Source organism: Nannobrachium achirus (genome assembly GCF_963921795.1).
Source record: "Nannobrachium achirus genome assembly, chromosome: 4".
Taxonomy (NCBI): domain Eukaryota; kingdom Metazoa; phylum Chordata; class Actinopteri; order Myctophiformes; family Myctophidae; genus Nannobrachium; species Nannobrachium achirus.
This window is the reverse complement of record NC_137813.1, coordinates 25,969,533-25,992,461: the sequence shown is the minus strand read 5'-3', so window position 1 is coordinate 25,992,461 and position 22,929 is coordinate 25,969,533. Positions and strand designations below refer to the sequence as shown.

The 22,929-nt window shown below is 42.0% G+C and overlaps 1 protein-coding gene across 3 annotated transcripts in view; it reads right to left on the bottom strand.

The window, feature by feature from the left end:
• The window catches only part of nacc1a (nucleus accumbens associated 1, BEN and BTB (POZ) domain containing a), a 29,603-nt gene continuing 6,674 nt past the window's right edge, over positions 1 to 22,929 (bottom strand). For 2 of the 3 annotated variants that reach the window (XM_080724262.1, XM_080724263.1), the window contains exons 2-8: positions 21,405 to 21,558; positions 18,606 to 18,887; positions 17,430 to 18,015; positions 10,647 to 10,817; positions 9,695 to 9,800; positions 4,988 to 5,085; positions 1 to 2,322 (exon numbers count right to left, since the gene is read on the bottom strand). In XM_080724262.1, the coding sequence (XP_080580388.1) occupies positions 2,009 to 2,322; positions 4,988 to 5,085; positions 9,695 to 9,800; positions 10,647 to 10,817; positions 17,430 to 18,015; positions 18,606 to 18,887; positions 21,405 to 21,530 (1,683 nt within the window). In that variant the 5' untranslated portion in view covers positions 21,531 to 21,558 and the 3' untranslated portion in view covers positions 1 to 2,008. The remainder of the gene's footprint in view (positions 2,323 to 4,987; positions 5,086 to 9,694; positions 9,801 to 10,646; positions 10,818 to 17,429; positions 18,016 to 18,605; positions 18,888 to 21,404; positions 21,559 to 22,929) is intronic. The other variant, XM_080724264.1, reaches the window with a different exon arrangement.

Sequence of the window (22,929 nt, the reverse complement as noted above, 5' to 3'; positions counted from 1 at the left end):
ATCGCTCTACCCACAGGGTTTCTTGACAAGGCACATTCCAGTATCTTTTACTTGTCAATTTAAAACGAAATTTACGAATGTAAGTACGGTTCTATGAATCCTTGATGACCGCCTCTGGCAGTCAGAAGGGATGAAATAGAACTAGGAAGAGGCAAGCTAAAGCCTGATGTATACTTTACAGGCATTGACACTAAGGCTTGCCCACCTGCCCCCGGCAAGTAAATAAAACTCTCGGGCAGGTGAAGTTTGCTTTCAGGTTGCCCGACCGGGCAAGTGCTCATTTGAGAGGGGACGCAACAACTGTCTATAAACACAAAACCAGATATCTGTCTAAACACCTTAACGTGGACAGAGCTGTCTTCTGGTCAGTGGAATGTAAAATAAGAACACTGTTTACCTGTAATGTGCCGTTTTCACTGTTCCTACACTTAAAAATATAAAATAACAAGTGTGAACCCATACAGATTTTTAATGTGTTAAATTGAACAATAATTAACTTTTTACTTTTACATTTTATAATGGACAAGTTTGGGCAAGTGGGCATGATCTTTGGGCAAGTAGAACATGACCTGTACTTGCCCAACGGGCAAGTGCCAATGAGACCTTAGTGTCAACCCCTGCTTTACCTGATTTATATAACTATGTCACGCGCTGAAAGTAGTTGATCTACAGTATAAGCACACACAAGCCCTACAAGCTTGTGAACTTGTAAATCATCTATTTTCGGCACTGTCAAAAGGCAAAGTATAAATTAAGCATAAGTAGTCATATGCAGCACGTCAATCAAAGCTGTATATTTCTAACCCTGGCTGACAAAATTAGGAGAAAGCAGTTTTGTAAGGGCTGCAAATACCTGTACAAACTTATACAACCTATACCACCACAGACAATTCAGTCTAACAGTCGTCTCACTTGGTCTCGACATTTTCTCGAAAGCTAATGAATGGAAGATGAAATGCTTGGCTTCAAATGTAAAGGTTCAATGCAGTGTACATTGTGTGCAGATAAAAAATAACAACTTAAAAAAAGAAATGAACAACTACCAGTCTCACATTAAGACTACTCGGACCATCATTATATATATACCAGACCTTTGAATGCAAAAATAGCACTTTTCCTTATTCAACAATACATTTCTCTGCAAAACCGCTCCGTAAAATACAATAAAAATTAAAACACAATGATTGAGATTTTAAAACAATCCCTCTCGCTCGCTCTATGAACACACCATACAGATGTGTGCACTTTTATATAGAACTTTTATCCTCTAAAAATATCTCTTAACTGTGTTTTTATTCCCGTTCTCTTTAGAGTTTTCTTACAGTTCACTGCATTAGAAATCTTCCTCTTGCACGGATCGCTGTGGAAGATTACACACAGAGAAACATGCTACAAATTACATAAGATGAGACACATAGGTATAAGACACAGCACAGACACACACACTGGAGTGTGATGGATTTGCTCTAGTCGTGAGGGTGGCGTGGAAGGTGTGAGGGCATGATGAGGGGAAAGGAATCAGCAGGGCTTTTGTTTAAGTTGTTACTGTTAGTGTCAATTTTATCTCCATAGTTTAAGGCTGGAATGCAGTTGAGCACCTTCACTTCCTTTCGCCCCATTAATCCATCCATCTATCCATTCTTTCTGTGCGTCCAGCCAACCGACCAACCAACTCCTCAGCCTGAGGTACTCACCCCTCACACCCATCCCGACAGGGAATGTGTTTAATATAAGAGGGTGACTGCAGTTAAATGGCTAAAAACAAGCGGAGGAAGCTTGGGGCAGGTGACGGAAAAGAAAACCAGAAAGTGATCATTTTCACTGCCTGGTTTTACGGCGGATCAACAACTGCCATTCACCCCTGGTACGTAGTGTTCAGTGAGGGTCTGACGAGAGGGGTCAAGGCAGGGACCCCGGGGGACGTGAGCTGAACGAGTGGAACCTGGGGGGATTCTTGTTTTTTTTGTTTTATCATCGACACACGTCAACCTTTTCCCCAGGTTCCCGGTCAGAATAGCGTCCCTCCGTCTGCGCCCACGCCCTGCAGCGATTCTCCGGAGGAGCCACCGGACTCCATGCCACCCCCGCCGCTGCCGGGCTCCAGGGTCGAGGGGTCAAACGGCGGCTCAGACCCCAATGCGTCGTCCTCCAACTTGACGGCGTCGGGGAGGAAGGCGGAGTACGCGTCGCTCTCGGCCATCAGCAGCTTCAGCTTGGGGATCCAGCTCTTGCGGACCACGCGCCGCGCGTTGGTGCACATGTCCGCTGCGATGGCGTTCATCTCGCTCTCCTTGAAGCTAGTGGCAAAGTTCTGGCAGTAAACTGGTGGGTGAGAAGGAAAGAGCCTACAGATCAGGGCTGTGTCTCACACAATGATGTTACATGTGGGAGTTATCTATGTCAAGGTTACAGGATAATAGATTCTGTATGCCTATTGGACTGGTATCATATTGTTGAAAACATACAACCAGACAATGGATAAGAGCATGTAATGATTTTTATGTTTTTAAACAAAGAAAATAGTTGCACTGCCCGGCGTATCCATGATGCAAACAATATTTTATTGAAAGACAACCACCATTTCAACCAGATCTTCTTCAGGGATTGCTTTTTCCTTGATGATGTTTATGTTTTACATTACATTTTTTTGACCACCTCCAAACCGACAAGGCTTCACGCCCTGCCTGTACTCTTTGTCGTTCCCCCAGGGGTCACCATTTTTATAGACGCCTTCTCTAATGGCCTGCGGTTTTTGTATTGGCATAACGCTTGTTAGGGGCAATAACCTAATGTCACAACAAGATGCAGTTACTTATAACCTAATGTCACAACAATATGCTGTTACTTAAAGCTATACTGTGTAAGATGCTCAACTAGTGGTCAGTAGCCCTATAGCAAACCGCGGTCGCGTCCGCGTCTTTCGGCCGTTTTTCGTACCTTCACACCCCCGCGTCTGCCTCCACCTCGCCGAGAGCTATCTTTAGAGGGGTCCCTGGTTCCTGTGCGTTCAGGCATTCCGGAGAAACTGACTCCTTCACCCTGCCTGGTAGGCGATGAGTATAGAGACACACGGGCGACTACAAATATGGCCGCCATAGCGACCCCACTTCAAGATGCGCTGTGATTGGCCGGCAGTGTATAACCCTCGCTGTGATTGGCCGGTAGTGTGATGACGTAATTTTGCCGGGAAATCCCGCCCCTGTCACGGCTAAGTAGAAAACATATAAAGAGAAGGCTTCAGAAGCTGAAAATAACGGAGTGGGGGTTCTAAAACTTTAGCGATTTAACAGTTAGGACAATTTTAAGATTTGTTTTATAAAAAAAGTTACATGGTATAACTTTAAATTATATCATAATAATAAAACACAAACTAACAGATTTAGAATGTTTGATGTTGAGCTACTTGTATACCGGTAATCTACTTCACACAGGCCCTTTTTCCACTGGGATTGAACCGGTTCACTTATTTTTTCCCTGCCTAACATTGAACCAGTTCAGAGTGTTTCCACTGAAAATAAATGTTGTTTTGGAACTGGAACCAAAAAATGGCCGCTGGTTCAGTGAAACTTAAATATTATCTATAATTAGTTGACCAGGATCCTCCGGGGCTTTGTACTGAACCGCTCCATTTTCCCTAAATCCAACACCAACCGATCTACAAATTCAGCCTGGCAATTTGCCAAACGTGTTAGCAAGCATCCAATAGTTAGAAGTTGCTCTTTCTGCCTGCATTGCACAACAACATGGAGAGTCAAAGCTGAACAGCCAGAGAAAGCCACTCTATCAACCTTGTTGGAGGGTCTTTGTCAAGCTGGCCTTTAGTTTCACAGGGTACATGTTGCCATCTTGTGGCCACTAAGAGCTGTTGCTTATTATCTGTCTTTGGAGAAGCAATGGGTGGTTTGTGTTTGTATTGTATTGTATGTCATCATGATTGTTATAAGATTTGTGAAACAAAAGATGATTTGTTCAATTCCACCAGTTAAAGAGATGCTGAATTTTGGTAGAACCTTGGTTTGTATAGCTACCTGGCCAAGTTGTAAGGCCAAATATTGTGAATTATCTTTATCAGTTGCTCTTTGAATGGGGAATGACTTCTCTCCATGCACTCTCACAGGCATGGAAAAACAGGACACTTTTAGCACATACATAAAAGAAGATTCTGTATCCTGTATATTTTGTGGAAGTGAAAAGGCTCTATTCACACTATATTAATCCCAAGCGGTGCCTTCTAATGTAACAGGGTCAGGTTATATATCTGTCTAACATTGCTTTGTTTGCATTCATTTATGTGCCAAAAGTGGGATTATGTTTTACCATGAGAGTGAATGGAGAGAGAAAATATTCTGCAATTCCTTGTCTCACTCACAGATCAGTACCAATTCTTAAACATTGACATTTACCGTTGTGCTCAAAATGATTCAACCTCCCCCCTTGCAAATCGGGTTTATTGGCTAATCACAAACTGTCAACTGAAAGAAAGAAATCATACAAGAACAATGTAAATAGCTCAACAAAAGTAATAGCCTATTTGCAGTGTTTCTTTTATTTATTATTCAGTGCTAAATGCCACTTTCACTTTCAATAATTCATCTCTTAAGCACACCTGAAAACCTCTGTAATCAACTGCAATCGACTAATCAAGGGCTTAAATAGATGCAACAGATGTGCAACCTGGCCTGACTAGAAGTTTGTTGACCGTGATTAGAGCAGTTAGAAACATGGCTAGTTGTTTTTCTAAGTTAAAGGAACAGTGGCTACACTAATAAACCAGACTTTCAGAGGGGGTTGAATAATTTCCAGCACAACGGTATACTTATATCATGGTCAGGTAGCGGTACAGTCCAACATCATGTGTCTTCACTCATACACCTTAAAGTGGATTAAATACTGGAAAACTACATGTACATTGGCATCTCCGCCCTGCATCATAGTAAAAATACACACGCTTGAGTGCACCCTCACACATGCAAACATGCATACTCACATTTCACTGCATGCAGCACTCTGTTGTCCAAGGGCTTGCGGCTGGGGTCATTGGTAGAAGAGCGGATGCCTGTTCCACAGCTGTTGGCCAAAGTGTTTCTGAGACAGGAGAATACAGTATAGCTACAGTTAACCACATGAACCCCAGCCTCCCTATTCTAGGCATGCCACAATGGACGAAACTATAAACTCACTCACAACACTCGTATTGTGAGCTAAATGTGAATAAAATGTGAATGCATGTCTAGATAATTAAACCATTTCAAGATGTCTGTCAGGGTTGAGATAACATGTGATTCATTATCTTCCCTCATATTGTACAGTACGTTGTTACCTTATTTTAACACCACTTTGTAGTGTATTACCTTATTCTATATACTTTTATAGTTATAATTTTACTTTCACAGAACATTTTGACGGGTAAAAATGTATTGCGGGTGTTTTCCCTTCAGTTAGGTGTTACTGTCTGCAAACACGGTTAACTTCATGCTGACACAAAATAACACCTAAATGAAATGCACCCACAATTAACCTTCTGCTACGTTTACCTGTCAAAATGTCTGCTGTGAAAAGTGTCTCTTAGTTGCATAGATAGGAATAATCAAAAACAAATCTAACTAGAAATACTGTTCCTTCGAAACAGTGTGGGCTCGATTCCAACCCAACAAATAGGATACTTTAAGGTACTGTAAGGTACAGTACCCTACAGTATTGTACTGTACCTTACTATACTGTACTGCACCTTACTGTACTGTACTGTACTGTACTGTACTGTAACTTACTGTACTTTACTGTACTCTACTGTACTTTACCTTACTGTACTTTACTGTACTCTACTGTAACTTACTGTACTTTACTGTACTCTACTGTACCTTACTGTACTGTACTTTACTGTACTCTACTGTACCTTACTGTACTGTACTGTACCTTACTGTACTGTACCTTACTGTACTGTACTTAACTGTACTCTACTGTACCTTACTGTACTATACTGTACTGTACTCTACTATGCCGTACTGTAACTTACTGTACTGTACTCTACTGTACCTTACTATACTGTACTTTACTGTACTCTACTGTACCTTACTGTACTCTACTGTACTTTACTGTACTCTACTGTACCTTACTGTACTGTATTGTACTTTACTGTACTGTACTTTACTGTACACTACTGTATCTTGCTGTACCTTACTGTGCTGTACGTTACTGTACTTTACTGTACTTTACTGTACACTACTGTACTGTACTGTACCTTACAGTACTGTACTTTACTGTACTCTGCTGTACCTTACTGTACTTTACTGTACTCTACTGTAACTTACTGTACCTTACTGTACTGTACTTTACTCTACTCTACTGTACTGTACCTTACTGTACTTTACTGTACTCTACTGTACCTTACTGTACTGTACCTTACTGTACTGTACTTTACTGTACTCTACTGTACCTTACTGTACTATACTGTACTCTACTGTGCCGTACTGTACCTTACTGTACTGTACTCTACTGTACCTTACTATACTGTACTTTACTGTACTCTACTGTACCTTACTGTACTCTACTGTACTTTACTGTACTCTACTGTACCTTACTGTACTGTATTGTACTTTACTGTACCTTACTGTACTGTACTCTACTGTACCTTTCTGTACTGTACCTTTCTGTACCTTACTGTACTTTACTGTACTCTACTGAACCTTACTGTACTTTTACTGTACTCTACTGAACCTTACTGTACTGTACATATTCTATGTGTTCTAGATCTACATTTTTGATTCTGTGTTTGGGAACCAGCAACTGTCAAATGGACTCCAACTGTAGTGGAGTATATTGAGTGCATATACTGTAGGCTAACAATCCCAGATCACATCTGTCCTCCACTATGTCTATAACCAAGGCGTTCTTCTATGTGGCCACTCCAGACTGAGGAGTGGAGCATGGCTTTTATTGTGTTTGTGGATCTGACTTGGAAATGCATTGGTTTTGATATCTCCCTGACAACCAACAACAACCACTAATATGGCTGACTGTCCCTGCGGGCTCTAGGATAATATGGCTATGGGATTTACATCCCATCGCCCGGACTTGATTCTTGATCACAGCTGTGTAATCAGTAGAGTGGAGAGGGACATTTATTTATAGTTTTAACTATAACTATAGTTTTATACATCACACAGCTTAGATATTTGGATCAAATCAGAGAGCAGACCTGTGTGAACGCATTGATATAAATAGCATATCTGAAGTGTGAATATTGCAGCCACAGCGCCTTAATATAAACATGGGTCCCTTTCCTCACTAAACCCATTGGAAATGCATTGGGTGCTTAAAGTTAAACATTTTTATTTTTTTATAATTATACTACAAAACATTTCAAAAAGAAAAATACACGCACACTTGTCCTCAGTAAGCTGAACACATAAAAATTTGAATGGTGTTGAAAGGTGTAAGCGTTTAAGAGATGAAGCGCGCCAAAGTTTTGAGGATACTGACTAGTATAGAAATAAATAATGAAGATAACATACGTGTGCTCGCCTTCCAGGCGAGCCCACAATTATATGGATCTCAGGATGTACATGTGTGTGGCTCCAATGTGGATCTCGAACTTCATGTGGCCAACCTGTGTGTCAGTCTTTGACATATCTATGACATAGACGCATGAATTACATTCACAGCCCCACTCACTTCCATTTTCAGAATAAGGAGAATAATATTTCAAAAGCTACTATAAAACAAACATTCAGTATGTGAAAAAGGGTGCTTCTGTGACCTACAAGCAGCATGCCTATGAAGTGGTGCTGGGCTTACAGCGGTTAGCGAGATTAACTCAGGACACGCACACAGACAGACATGCCGTAAGAATGATCATCTGATTAATTTATTAAACTTAAAGCAATAACCCAATGCCCACGGTAGGGGCAGCCATGAAAATGTATACTGGATACAGTATTGTATTACCATAACTACAGTTTTATCCTACACAGTCAAATTTAATGTAACTCAGAGAGTGTACAGAAAGGTACATTTGTAGACTCTCTGATTGATTGATTGAAGACTTTATTAGAAGTTTGCATAGGAAAAGGTACAGTTTCATGACGGTACAGTTCACTGGTACAAGGTCTACTAAAAGGAGATCCATGAAAAGACTAAGCTTATTTCCACTGGAAACCATTAAAGTATCTCATATAACATTGAATGACAGACAAATAGAACACAGTACTATGCAGTAGATATGTAAAGAAAAACAAAAAAAGAAAACAGTAAGTCTAAACAAACAGTATATACAAAGAAGGGGCAGGGGAGGGTAGGGTTGGGCTAGGCTAGTTTTTTTTACCAGTTGCGAACGGCTGCTGCCTGTAAGTGGTTTTTCAGGGCAATTTTAAAGGATGCTAGTGATCCACACTCCTTTATGGCCTTCGGTAAGGCTTTCCACATTTTGGTGGTATAGCAGAAAAACGAGTTTGACCCTTTGTTGGTTTTGACTCTGGGTTGGAAGTGATCTGTAGCGCTGCCTCTGGTGTTGTAATTATGGACATCCTTAATGTTTATAAAGTATTTTGACAGGTACTTGGGTATTATAGTGGTGTAGTGTATCTTGTACACCAGGCCCATTGCAAGTTGCTGTACTCTGTCATCTACTCTGAGCCACCCCACTCTCTGAAGATTTATGTCCTCAGGATTCAAACCTGGGTCTCCAGCCTAAGCACCAGAATTTCTACTGCTGAGCTAAGACGGAAAGCCCATCCAGGGAAGAGGACATATTACTCTTTGAGCTTCGTGCAATACCACTTGTCAACCAGTAGTGGTCCTATCCAACCACAGTATTCTAAGCAAACCACTGTTGTGTTAGTTAGATTACATTAACATACTCTACCAAACAGTAAAAGTTTTAGTTGCAAAAACCTCTTCACATTAAAACTACTGATTTGGAAGGCATTTGGAGAATCAGTCGCAGGTCTTAATGGATTAACATTAACAATAAGGATTTGACTAGCCTCGTGTAGCCAGGCTTACTCATCTGCAAAGAGAAAAGCCTGTTGACAATATGAGGCAGAGACCGTTCTAGGAGGTGAGGCAGAATTTTCCCGGAAGTTGTAGTTTTTTCAAAGTGCGGGTGTCCCTGAAAACGCATTCCCCACTGGAAAAAATCTGGTCTATGTCTCCTTCTCTGTCGGTTGCGTTCGCAAAAAACAACATACACACAAAAATATTGATTCAGGCGATGTTACACATATTAAGAGCGAGTTAAGAGCTATAATCTATTTTAGTTTTTTCGCTGGGGAATGTAAACAGACAAAGAAGAAGAATGGCCCAGTTCAGTTAAAGGAATACGCCTGTCTGCATTCTTATCAATGACCCACTGTGCTCACCACAACAAAATCTGTGACTGTCATAATTCAACACAACACCTAGGTTACACATTTGCTCCACCTACATACTAACATATCTCCTACTACTTGAACACGACCCCGTTACAGCTGAAGCCCGCATTCTCTGGCCCTACCTAAACAATACATTTGCAGTGCACATCCCCCTACAACCAGGAACCAATGCCACTTACAGGCCAATTTGTGTATACACATGACGTAACTTTCTTTAAACGCAGCACTTCCGCCACTTCAGCTAGAACCAACCGGAAGGCATATTGTGGCCAGGGTGGTATTTGACTGTGTAATGAAACAAGCAGACAGAGGAAATGCTACGGTACCTGTCAAAGAAAGCAGCCAGCAGCCGCCTTAGCAGCACCTTGTGTCTAGTGCCTGCACTGACGTGACAGTTCATCAGCTGGGCTCTTGATATGAACACTGAAGTACCTGCACAAAGGATATACGTGCATGCATGCCAAAGGTATTATTATCATGCACAAATTCACAGACAGGCAAATGCGCACGAACAGACACACACACACACACACACACTCTAGTCACACAATTACACATACTATACTCATCGACGTCAACACACAACACTAACTTTACATGATACACAATATGAATTTCTCTGTAACGCTTTAACTGTTTTTGGTTCACAATGTGCTGCTTGCACACGCACACACACACACACACACACACACACACACACACACACACACACACACACACACACACACACACACACACACACACACACACACACACACACACACACACACACACACACACACACACACACACACACACACACACACACACTGGGAAGGTATGTAACCCTGGCCATAAGATAATACAGATAGTCACAGGCAGACATGCTTTGACATGTCTAATATTAAACGCAACATGTGAGCTTATCTGCATGCCAGTGTTAAGCTCAGTCATTCAAGGACAGTTCACAATGTGTGAAATACATTGACGGCATCTGACTGGCTGTTTTGGTTTATATACTTAGCTAATGAAAAACATGTATATTGCCATTTTCTCCATCGCCGCCATTATTTGAGGGTGAGACCCACCTTCTCATCCACCCCATACACCTTTAAAAATGACAAGTTTAGACCCCCCACTTACTGTAACCGTGTTTCAACCACATGTCCGCTTGCTTAAGAGTCCGCACAGATCAATGAAATTCCATGCCACATTTTCGCTGTTACATTGCTAAGCACGATGGTCACTACACCCATTAACATGGCTGCAGGTGTACAGGTGGCAGTGGCACGCACATACCTGAGACTATCTCCAGCTTCTCGGCTGGGTCTCCCTCCTCGTACAGTTTGGGGTGGCAGCGGTTGCCTATCTGCGAGATGAGCTCCGCTGGGAGACACGTCAGGTCTCTGCCCCGCATCCGCCCCCGCGTCTCTGTGTGGTCCGGCAGGGCATCAACCCGCTCACCGGCTGCTGGAGACACAAACATGAGATGAGGACAAGGGTCATCATTATATCCGTACACGGCCAAATGTGTCCGTGAGAAAAGACTTGGCCTTGTCTGTGGCAATTTTTAGATTACCTTTTTTTTTTTACACACCATTATAATGTTCTTATTTTGGTCATAGGACACGTTTACTGAATGTCGGTCTCATGGTTTTCTTCAGAATGTGTAGGACACTGTACGACACTAACCCTAGCGTATTAGGAGTCCAACAAGTACTGGTGGTTCTCAAATGTTTTATTTGCAACAGGACATCAGGACATAACTCTGAGTGTTCAAATGGAACCAAACGGGTCCATTTGGTTCCATTTGATGTCTGTACATGTTATGGCCATTCAGGGTTAGCTCTTTGGTGTCTCTGGTAATATTATTGCCCACTCATGTCCATGGCAAAAAATATATATATTTTGACAAAAATGTCCACCACAAGAAAGCACGGCATTGACCCCTGGATGAGGATGATAAACGCTATGTTTACACATAGGAGGAGCTCTTGTGAATTATCAGGAAGGTTTACTTGATGAGCATACAACACTATAAAAAGCAAAGCACACGTTTCTCACCGTATGTGAGATCAAATTCAAAACACTAGTAACCAGTAAGACTCCCTAATTGGGAGATAAGGGACCGCCAGGTCGCATGTATACAAAAATTGGCCTGTAAGTGGCATTGGTTCCTGTGTGTAGGGTGATGTGCGTGGCAAATGTATTGTTTATGTAGGGCCAGAGAATGCGGGCTTTAGCTGTAACGGGGTCGTGTTCAAGTAGTAGGAGATATGTTAGTATGTAGGTGGAGCAAATGTGTAACCTAGGTGTTGTGTTGAATTATGACAGTCACAGATTTTGTTGTGGTGAGCACAGTGGGTCATTGATAAGATTGCAGACAGGCGTATTCCTTTAACTAAACTGGGCCATTCTTCTTCTTTAATCGAGCAAACTTGATAAGGCTATGCTTGTCAATGATACATAGTAGACAGAACTCAACCCCGACATTCTTCTTATGTAATCCAGCAAAGTTGATAAGGCAATGGTAGGCAATCAGGAGGGTATATGGGAAATGGGATTGTAGGGCAAAAGGTGCAGGAGCATGTCCAAATAAATGTTTTGCATGACATGAGTTTAGAGATACTGACATGATACTTTGCGTGATTTGTCTGCAAAGTCAGTAGGGCCAGTGGCAAAATATGTGTTTTGCAAAAATCGTCCACATGGTGGCGCTAGAAGAGGCCCATGTGCAGGTAGAAGTGGTTTTGAAGTGGCATGTATGCCTACGTGTTGAGGGAATGTGCGTGGCTAATTGCAAAGAAAAGGCATGTGATGTGATGATTTGCAGAATTTTGTGAAAATGGAGCAATCCAGCAAACTTTAGAAGGCAATCGTAGCCTATCAGGAGGGAATATGGGAAATGGTACAGATGCATGTTGCGAGATAGTTTGTACCACTTTGTGTGATTTTTAGGCAAGATCTGTTGAAGCAGTGTCCGTTAATGTCAGCAAAAAGCAGCCTGATGGTGGCGCTAGAACAGAGGCATGTGAGAAATCAGGGGCGGAGGTTGTGATTCGCCAGCCAAGGAGCGTGTGTGCAAAGTTTGGCATGGATAGGGGCAACGGTGCCGGAGATAAGAGTAGGGCCAAAAGTGTGACGTGATGGACAGACAGAGGGACTGACAGACAGCCGGTGGAGGTTTTGATAGTAACTGCGACCTGGCGGTCGCAATGACCTACAAGGAATAGGAAACCAGTGGCATGGCATGCCCCATAGTCCAGCTCTACATTCCTTCCCACACACTGAGGACATCCGTCCCTCCCATCCCTCCATACGACACCGATACTCAACAAGCGTCCTTGACTCTTCTCCCCCTGGCTTCAACGCTGTGGAATGACCCCTGTCAGGACTGCAGACTCACGCCTCATCTTCCGCCGCAGTCTTCACTCCATGTCCTCCTCACACTCTACCTCTCTCCCTATGCATTCCTTGTTCCTTGTATCACTTCTTGTTGCTTATTTAGATAGATGCTTATTATGTCATACAAATGGGACTGTAACTATGTTCCCCAGGTTCTATGTTCCCCATTTACCCCCACAAAAAAGGTTCTATGTTCCCCACTTACCCAAAAAAGGTTCTATGCTCCTCAGGTTCTATGTTCCCCACTCAACTTAAAAAAAGGTTATATGTTCCCCACTCATCCAACAATGCAGGAAACATTAATTTCTAATTATTAATAACAACTCAAAACACACAATAATGGGGAGAAATTACAAATACTAGTGGGACAGGGAGCACTAGGGACATCTGGACACCATACTTTGTTATGACTGGGCATCTGGATGAGTGGTCACCTGGACAATAGGGACATGTGGGCATTTGGACGAGTGGGCACCTAGACGAGTGGGCACTTAGGGGTCGAGACATATGGGCACCAGGGCAACTGGGCGCCTAAATTAGGATTGCCCATGTGTTCTTAGTGCCCAGATGTCCCACTATTTCCTGCATTTGAGTTGGGAACATTTATTTTTAATTTTTTGGTGGGGAACATACATGTAGTAGATCCTTTTTTTGGTTGAGCGGGGATTACCGGGGAACATAGAACCTTTTTGTGGGGAGGGTGGGTGGGGAACATAGAACCTGGGGAACATAGGGAGGACCCCATACAGATATATGTTGGTTGTTGTTCACATACTACACTGTATAATGTACTGTTTGTCTGTTATTTGTTCACATATTCTATGCGTATGAAATCTATAAGCATGCTGTTTCCTTGTCCACAGATGCGAAGTATGGTATTTAGCAATGGGAAATTGCAAGTGTGGTTGCAGTGGAATCCTAATATTTGCCCTGTTTGCTGTATACCTTTTTCATGTATTTCTACATGTATTCGTTCTTCTTCATGTGGGAAGCCATTTGAACACTTGTAATTCATGGGTATGGATACTAGAAAGTTCTGTTCTTGATAAATTCTGTTGCAGAAAGGTTAACAGAAAAAAGATTGAATCTAGGTGAAATAAAAGTCTACAGAAAAAAGGCGGTCTAGTCTGGTTGCCTATAGCAACCACACTATTAAGGAGAATGGAAGGAAACTTAATCAAGGACTGACTATATTTATCGGTCAGAGAACATCAGGTGGGGTTTAAACAAACTGAGGTTGGGTTCCTCCTATTTTGACTACACTTTCCATAAATCCTTAACCGTTTTGGGATTCAACCAGACCAGCTCCTTATCTAGGTGCACCACGAGACTAAGCGTCAGAAACATATACCACAATGGCATAATGTAGTTGTGTTTTCCAAGTCAGAAACATCCATCAACAGGGGGTCTGGGACCCCTAGGGGATCCTCAGAGTTAGTACAGGGTCCTCCAAGGTCCTCCAAATCTTTGTTTGATAGAAACCTTTTTCTCCTTTTTCATATTAACCACTTGAACTCATATTCTGAGAACTTTAGCCAAAAAATAGCAGATCTACAAGCTGAGCTTGTAGATCGGCTATTTTCAGCAAAGAGGTTTGGTCTAGAGGGGAAAAAGAGCAGACTAAGTACAGAGTGAAAGGTCAAGTTTATTAAGTATTGACAGTTCAAGTGGTTAAATATCTGAAAACACACATTGACATGAATCCAAAATACACTGATTATTGTGCTGTCAAAGATGAAACTATGGAATCTATGAAGAGTTTGTGGGGGTCCCTGCTTTGTCTCTCTCTCAACTAAGCGGGGGTCCTTGGCCTGAAAACGTTGAAGACCCCTGATCTACCACAATTACATAATTGTGTTTTCCATGACATATGTGCCACAAGCCCTCACACTCCCTATAACCTCAGAGTGAGAGTGTGCACTGAACAAAGAAATATTTAAGAATATTTGGTTTGGTCACTGTTGCTAGTTTAAAATAGAAAATAACAAATGTGAATGAACCCATAGTCATACTGTATATTATATCGCTATTGAGATATCTGGCATAAATATTGAGGTATGAACCTTTGCCCATATCGTGCTGCTCCAGCGAGCGCACGCACACACACACACACACACAGTACACGTGTCGTGCACCAACCTCCAACAGCACCTAGACTTTTCCTCCAGGAAACCCTGACAACAATATAATAAATTCGGTTTATTAAAACGTGCCAAAACCGAATAAATTCGTTTTTTTTGTTTTTTTTTTTTGTTTTTTTTTAATCTTTTTTTTGGACCCCATCAAAACTAGTGAACATGATTTCAATCGCGATTTTGCATGTTCCAACCCCATACAACCCCATCTAACATACAGGGCAGCCATTTTTGTTTACATAACAACATAACATAATGGCTATTATCTCAAGAATGCCTGAACGGATTTCCAATCGGATTTTTTTGTTTGAAAGCTGTGAACAAACTGCACAAAACCACAACAATGCAATCCAGGATTGCATTGGATTTTTTAGAGCTCATTCTTCTCTGTTTTTTTCCCATGCATGAGGTGTGCAAGGTTTAATCGTGGCTAAATTGCCGAAAATAGATCTTCTAAAATGCTTGGTAGCCAATAGCTAACTTCAAGCTAACTTCATCCTCTTCCTGTAAATGCACAAAGGAAAGTGTTCTGGCAAGTCATGGCTCCAGGGCTTGGGCATGCATTACCAGCATATCTCTATTATTCTCTGGCCACTGGGATGCCCTCTAGTGGTGATAGGCTGGCATTAAATGAGTTAAGCTGCTTTTAAACGCAAATCTCAACTATTCTTGTCCTGCAATGACAGCAGAGTGAGTGAGTTACAATTTCAGATTGTTGGCAAGTGAAGACTTTGACTACGTGAACCTTAGTGTCCCTATCCTGGGCATGTCATAAGAGGCAAACATTCAGCAAAAATAGCAGATCTACAAGCTCACACATTGCAATGTGGTGCATTTAGAGCTTGTAAAGCTGGTTACACACTGATGCGTTTTTTGCTGCTCTGAAATTCGCTCTGATATTCGATGCAGCAGTGTGCAAAAACCTTAAATATGCTATTTCCGTGAAGAGATTTGGTGTAGAGAGAAAAAATGAGCAGCCAAGGATAGTCCCCAAAATGGAAATGTATGTATGTACAGTATGTACAGTGTATGTACACATACACATTACACACACTCTCTCTCTCACACGCACGCATACACACGAGCGCGCACACACACACACACACACACACACACACACACACACACACACACACACACACACACACACACACACACACACACACACACACACACACACACACACACACACACCCCCCCCCCCCCCCCCCAACTGGAGTTGGAAACAATCACTCTAAGTGTTTGTTGTTGCTCTCTGAATGCATTAAATGCATAGATTTATACTGTTGTCTGCAAAACATTCTGGAGGTTTGGTGGGGGGATGCTGAGAGTGACATCAGTATTTCTAAAATCCTGGCTCAAGCCCTGATGGTGCAGTATTAAACGAATACGTGTAGCTCGCTGTACATACATTCACCACATTCAACCTGGTGTGTCCCTATTTTGTGCAAGTCATTATAGGTGGCAATTTAAAACGATCCCTGGCTAATACGACAAATACGCCTTAATACATTGTAAAATACAAAAATGAAAAACACCTTAAATATTGTATTTCTTCTAGAAATAGCTAATCTTTCACTTAATAGGGGAAATGCCTGTCGCAAGTTGATGATGTCATAAATGTCATGTGTGATCTATCCCTATGGAATTTATGGCATGCATGTGAAAAAAACACATTTGAAATATTGATTTGCTCATATTAACCATAGGAAGTATTAAGTTTGTTTTTATTTGCACATGCATGCCATAAATTCCATAGGGATAGATCACACATGACATTTATGACATCATAACTTGCGACGGGCATTTCCCCTGTTGAGTGAAAGATTAGCTATTTCTAGAAGAAATAAAATAATTAAGGTGTTTTTCATTTTACATTGTAGTTATAGAGGACAATTATAATGCATTAAGGCATATTTGTCGTATTAGCCAGGGATCCCTTTAAAAACATTGTCAAAACATTTAATTTCTCCTAATAACGAACAAGTGCAATAAAGCCTGTACAAATTGAACAGTGGAGTATGAAGTCAATCAAGTGAAGTCAAGTCACTGAGTCAATACGTTAATTCATAAAAGGTGTTTGAACCCTAACCCTTGAGGAATATTAAAGAGCATTCCTTTATTTAAATCTTTGTCAAATGGCCATGGTACAAATGAGATAATCCACTCTGAAGTGAGATGTCTTACGAGTTTGCAAATCACCAATGGGTTCTTTTCCCACATGTTCAAAGTGCATTCTCTATGACAAACTATGTGAACCGTGGGTAGTAGTGACAGCCAATAATAATCTTTAATACTAATGGTTTGTGATTTATCCTCCCATCACTTTAAGTTAGAACAGAATGTTTTGACACGCAAGTGCAATAATCACAAATGAGTGCGAATGCAATGCTTAATTCATACAGTGTTGGGTTCTGAAAATAAACAATGGACAAACTCACAATGCATTGCATCGTACTTAGCATAAATCCGGCTTAACCCACACCTTGTAGTCCTTCTCAGTACTGTGGTTCACACTCACACAGTCTCTCCGGTTCCTTACCTGCAGCGCCCACGTTGAGCATGCTGTACATGGTGTACATATTGCAGATCTGTCTGTACTGCTCTTCGGCGGTTTCGTCGGCCCCCTCCTCCTCCTCTTCATCATCGTGGTAGCTAATGGGCGAGTCGCTGGCATAGGCACTCATGGTCCCAGGGCTCGCTCCCTCGGACACGGCCAGGCCCGCCGCCGAGCTCCCGTTGTGACCGGTGCAGCTGCCAAGCCCCCCTCCAGCCGGCACGCCCCCCAGGCCCATGGCCAGTCCCTGGATGGCGCTGCCCCGCACCGCCTCCTGGGAGGAAAAGCGTGCCGCCTTCCGCATGCCCCCTCCTCCCCCGCCCCCGTCCCGGCTGCTGCCGCCCTCCCACAGCCGCTTGGCCACGGGGGTGCAGACCACCGAGTAAGGGGAGGCCGCCTCCGGCTGGCTGGTCGGCTGCTCCGTCTTCACCCGCGACACCAGGGGGAGCGGCGTCAGGCAGGGGGCGGGCCGGGCGCCGCCCCCGCCCGTCTGTGTGACGGGGCTCTGAGGCTCGGAGGACGGCGCTTCCTCCGAGTGCAAGCCCTGTGAGTCGCAGCTCGGCGAGGACACCTAGAGGTAGGGGAGGGCGATATGGTGATAAGTATCATTGAAACGATACAATGTCTCCACGATACGCCTTTTCAGAGATATCGTATATGTCGTGATACAATGAGGGAGCCTTGTGAAAAAATCCTGTTGAATTGTTAATACAGAGATTCATTGCAGAATTAATTTAAACCTGCATTTGAGTCTAAATCAGTAGTTCTCAAACTTTAAAATGTCAAGGTCTCCCCTTAACATACTTCTAAGGGTCAAGAGAGTCCCTGGACCCCCTATTGAGGACCACTGGTCTAAAGGGCCTGTTACTCCTTTTTATTTTAGTTTTTTGTATTACAGTATTTACAGTATGTAGTACAGTAATTTTTGAACAAATATTTGAAATTTTTCTGAATTCTTTCTATAAAAACCAAAGTTGTGGGCTATCACATATCTTCTGAATTTTGTTTCTAGCTGCTACAAAGGCTGAGTAATACGTTTTCCAGAAAAAAAAAACTGTGGTAATTTTCAAATCGGACTTAAAAAGGCTAATTACAGTACATATTCATTTGGGATCCTTGATGTGAAAATGTTTGTCGCTTGCAGCGAGCGGCGTTTATTACCTTGAGGAAGAACTCGGTGCCCTTCTCCATGATCTGCTGGATCTGGAGGAAGCCGGCGGTGTACATGAGGAGGAACTGGTCTCCCACCGTCATGCTGAGGCGGCCGGTGTAGCAGAAGGCCAGGATCTGCTGGAAGCTCTGGGGCTGCACGGCCGGCGGCAGCTCCACCACCAGGGGGCTCTTCCCACAGCCGCCGCCACCGCCTCCTCCCCCACCGCTGCTGCTGCTGCTGAAAAGGTCCCGGAAATAGGAGCTGCTGGCAGCCAGCACAGCTCGGTGGGCCTGGTGCGGAAGAGCAACAAGTTTAAGGGTGATGCTGATATGGATAAAACTGCCGTTTCGATACCTTTCAAATACATATTAATACGGTACGTTAACCCAGTGGTTCCCAAACTTTTCAGGTCGAAACCCGAAAGAGAGATTAGACTTTTGCCCGGGACCCGAACTAGTGAAAATGGCACATCTACAAGCACATAGCGACTCACTTGGCGCAGCGTTGCAAGCTTGTACACTACTTCTTAATTATATATTTTATATTAATGAAATTTGTTTTGTTTTTACGTTTGTTTTTTTTACATAAAAAAGGTTGTTTGAAATATACTGTATATATTTTTTTAAATGTAGGAAAACAAATGGGATTTTTACTTGAGTTGTGACCCCAAAACATTGGTCAAACACTGATCATATATGAATAGAAAGCATGTTTTGCACATGCTCTATTCAAGCCCAAAACTAAAGATAGGAGCATGCCGCAAACTTACTTTTGGTGAAGAAAATGAAAATGGCTGGCATAGCAAGAACACAATTTGATTAAAATACCGGTATGTCACTAAAAGAGTTGGTTTAATTCTCTGCCTCAATATAAGGACGTGTTGTGGGGCAGAATCCTTGTACCTCCATAATTAACCTTTTTGCGTTTCTTTATAAATGAATGTCCTGTTTTACAATACACAAAGTAGTGAAGTGGCGAAGCAGTGAAAATAGCACATCTACAGTACAAGCTCTCAACGCAACGCGTTGTGTGCCGATAACTAATGACATGCCCACCCAGACTAGAGAGAGACAACAGCTTGAAAGTGGAAATGTCTGTCAGTGGGTTTTATAACCATTTAAACAATAAAAAGCATTAACAAGATAATGTTAAAACTGTATTGTATCCACTCTAACAGCTCGATATCAATTTACACATCAATAAGTAAACGGGTAAATAAATGTTCTGAATCTGACCCATTTCATTGTTCAAGTCAAATTCTGTACGATAGCGGTTTTGGAGTCGATTTCATGACATACTTCACAGCGACAAAGCTCTTATTAGAAAGAGTTAAGATTAAGGGGATGAAAATAGGGGTAGGATGGGACGATACGTGATATTATCGTTTATCGTGATATAAAACACTCACGATAATCGTATTGTGGAGATTTCACTTATTGCGATATCGTCCTCCACTGAAATCAATTCACCTTTTATTTGCCGAACTGCATATCCGGTACCATTTAAACCCTCTATAATTGGTAAAAGTTACTTATAATATACGTACTTGATACAGTCCTTTTTTCACACTCGCGTTGCGACGCGTTTGTGATCTTGTAGATCTGCTACTTTTTGGCAAATGTTTTGCCCCGGGATAATGGATTTTGGTTATCGCGATAATATCGTAAATCTCTTCTTTTGAAATGTTCATATCGTCCCATCCCTAAATATGGGTGGATGTTAGTCCTTGTCAACTGACCCAATGAAGGCCATTCTAACAGTCTGAAAGGAAAACTCCTGCTCTTATGAGGAGGTGTAATAAACACACGGAGATGTTTTGAATTTACATGCCTTTAAAATATATTCCAATGATTTCTTTCCTTTGGTAGATACCAGTGGTCTGGAATGTTTAGCTTATTGACCACGGCTCACTGTATACTTGACATTACTGACATTTTCCATGGCTTGCTGTGGTTTGATTGATCTTCGAGGAAGTTCCCTTCATTTCAGTACGGTAAGAACATTTTTAAAACGTGCTTGCAATAGATATTATCAGGTTATTGTGCGATCAGAAAAAGAAATTATGATAATAAACTGCAAATTGTGTTACCAGAAATTGTCTCTGGCAAAGATATGTATTTATTAATTGAATTTGAATGTCCGTGAATTATTAAACGCACTTCTTTTTTGTTTGTTTATTAAAATAACATTATCTCAATTAATCAGCCAAAGTGAAATATACCATTAAGGCCAATTTATGTTTTCACAGAGAAGTAACCGACACATTGCATGTGTAGAACAACGTTCAGAGTTTTGAGCATTCATACTGTTGGTGACAAACGTATCGAGCAACTTCCCAACCAATCACAGTACGTGACATTTTATGAAGTTGTCTGCAACCGTAGGCACCGATCCCGTGGGTGCTCGAGCATTCAAAGTCTGAATGAGTATTAATTAATTGTGCCAGACAGTTGTTACCATCCACCAATAATCCAATTGTACAATTGAAGTGTAGCCTACATATACTTCTCTCACTTTCTCTCCGTTTCCCTTTCTCGCTGCCTTGCTCTGTCTCTCTCTCTTTCACTGTCTCTCAAAGGCATAGAGAGGGGGAGAGAGAGAGAGAGAGAGCAGGTTATTGCCTGTCTGAAAAGGTCTCGTCTCAGCTGGTTCCTTAAAAACGGGCACACGGACCATCGAATGAGCGCCATCAGTTGAGGTCCTTCAAGACACATTTGTCATTTTGACATCACTTGTTGTGCTACAAGTCAGCTGACACATGTTGCTCAAAGCATAAATTGCCCTCGTCACCACGGCACTGGTCTCACCTTGAAGGCGTGGCCCTTGACCACCACAGAGATGTCACAGTAGAGGCCCTGTAGCCGCTGCTCATTCAGGCATTCAAGAACGTTGTTGCCAAAGTTTGGGATCGCCATCTGGAGGGTCTGGGCCATGGTGCGCCCACCCACACCACCGCAGAGTCTAATGGACAGAGAGAGAGAAGAATGGAGGAGAGAACGAAGGGAGACAGTAATTATGAGACAAGGGAAGACAGGGGGGAAAGGCAGAGGTCTTTATGAACTTCATTATGACATATCTAATTAACTTCTGTGTGTATAGACAATGTGAGAAAGCAAACTGAAGTTAAGACTGGAGATCTAATATTTAAATTCAGTTAGGTAATAGTCAGCAAGGCAGAAAACAGCTGATTTACAGTGGCCTGCACAGCCCATGTACTGTAGCTACAGCAGTGGTGGAAGTACTTAACTCCAGTACTTGAGTCAAAGTACTCCTGGTCAAATATTACTCCACTACAAGTGAGAATTTCTCAGTCAAATTTGTACTTGAGTTTTTAAAAATACCTAAGCATTCAACAATAGTGAAAATTCCATAGATCTACAAGCTCACAAAGTGTTGCTATGCAACGCATTGAACAGGTTTTAAATGGCTAATTCATAATGTCCTTTTTTTCCTTCATAGAACTGTAGTGTAGAGTCAAAAGTACAATATTTGTCCTTGAAATGTAGTGGAGTGAAGTATCGAAAAATACGAATACTCAAGAAAAGTACAGTTTCTCAAAAATGTAACTTTGTTAGCACTGAGCTAAAGTACATAGCTACATACCAGACGTACAGTATCTGTTTGTGACAGATGTCCACCCACTTAACTCAATTTGAATTTGTCTAGACAGACCAAAATGAATTGGGAAGTGTTGCATAAATGGGCAGCACTACATGACTAACAAGTAGTAAAAGCAATTCCAAACACACACTAAACAACAAATGCTTAACATGATGATTATTAGAGTATCCCAAGACAGTGGTTCCCAAATGGTGCGCCAACCTTTTCAGGCCGCGACCCCCCAAATAATCATATTTGAACTAGGGACCCCGCACCCTGCACAAGCACTTGTAATTGGAGGAGTTGGCATTACATTTAGTTTGACTGGATCTATTCCATTGTGAAAATAGCCGATCTACATGCTCACAACGCCTCAGAGCTACTAGTCAAAGGTCTTTAAAGTCCTTAAATTGTCACTTAAGAAATGTGCGAATAACCTCCATACACTTATACTGTATGTTGGTCTGTTTACTGTTGAGTGAGAAAACAATGTTAACTAATATTTAGCTAAACATCTGGGGACCCCCCCAAAATAATTTGGGGACCCCTCTGGGGGTCCCGACCCACAGGTTGAGAACCACTGCCTTAGAAAAGTCCAGATGTTCCATCATGGGATTTTGTGCCAACCATATATTACTGCAATTAATGTATACACAACAATACAAAAAATACATTTTCTGAATACAGAGAGAAGTGCCTTGAGATTTTGACTTTGCCCATTTGTGTGCCTTG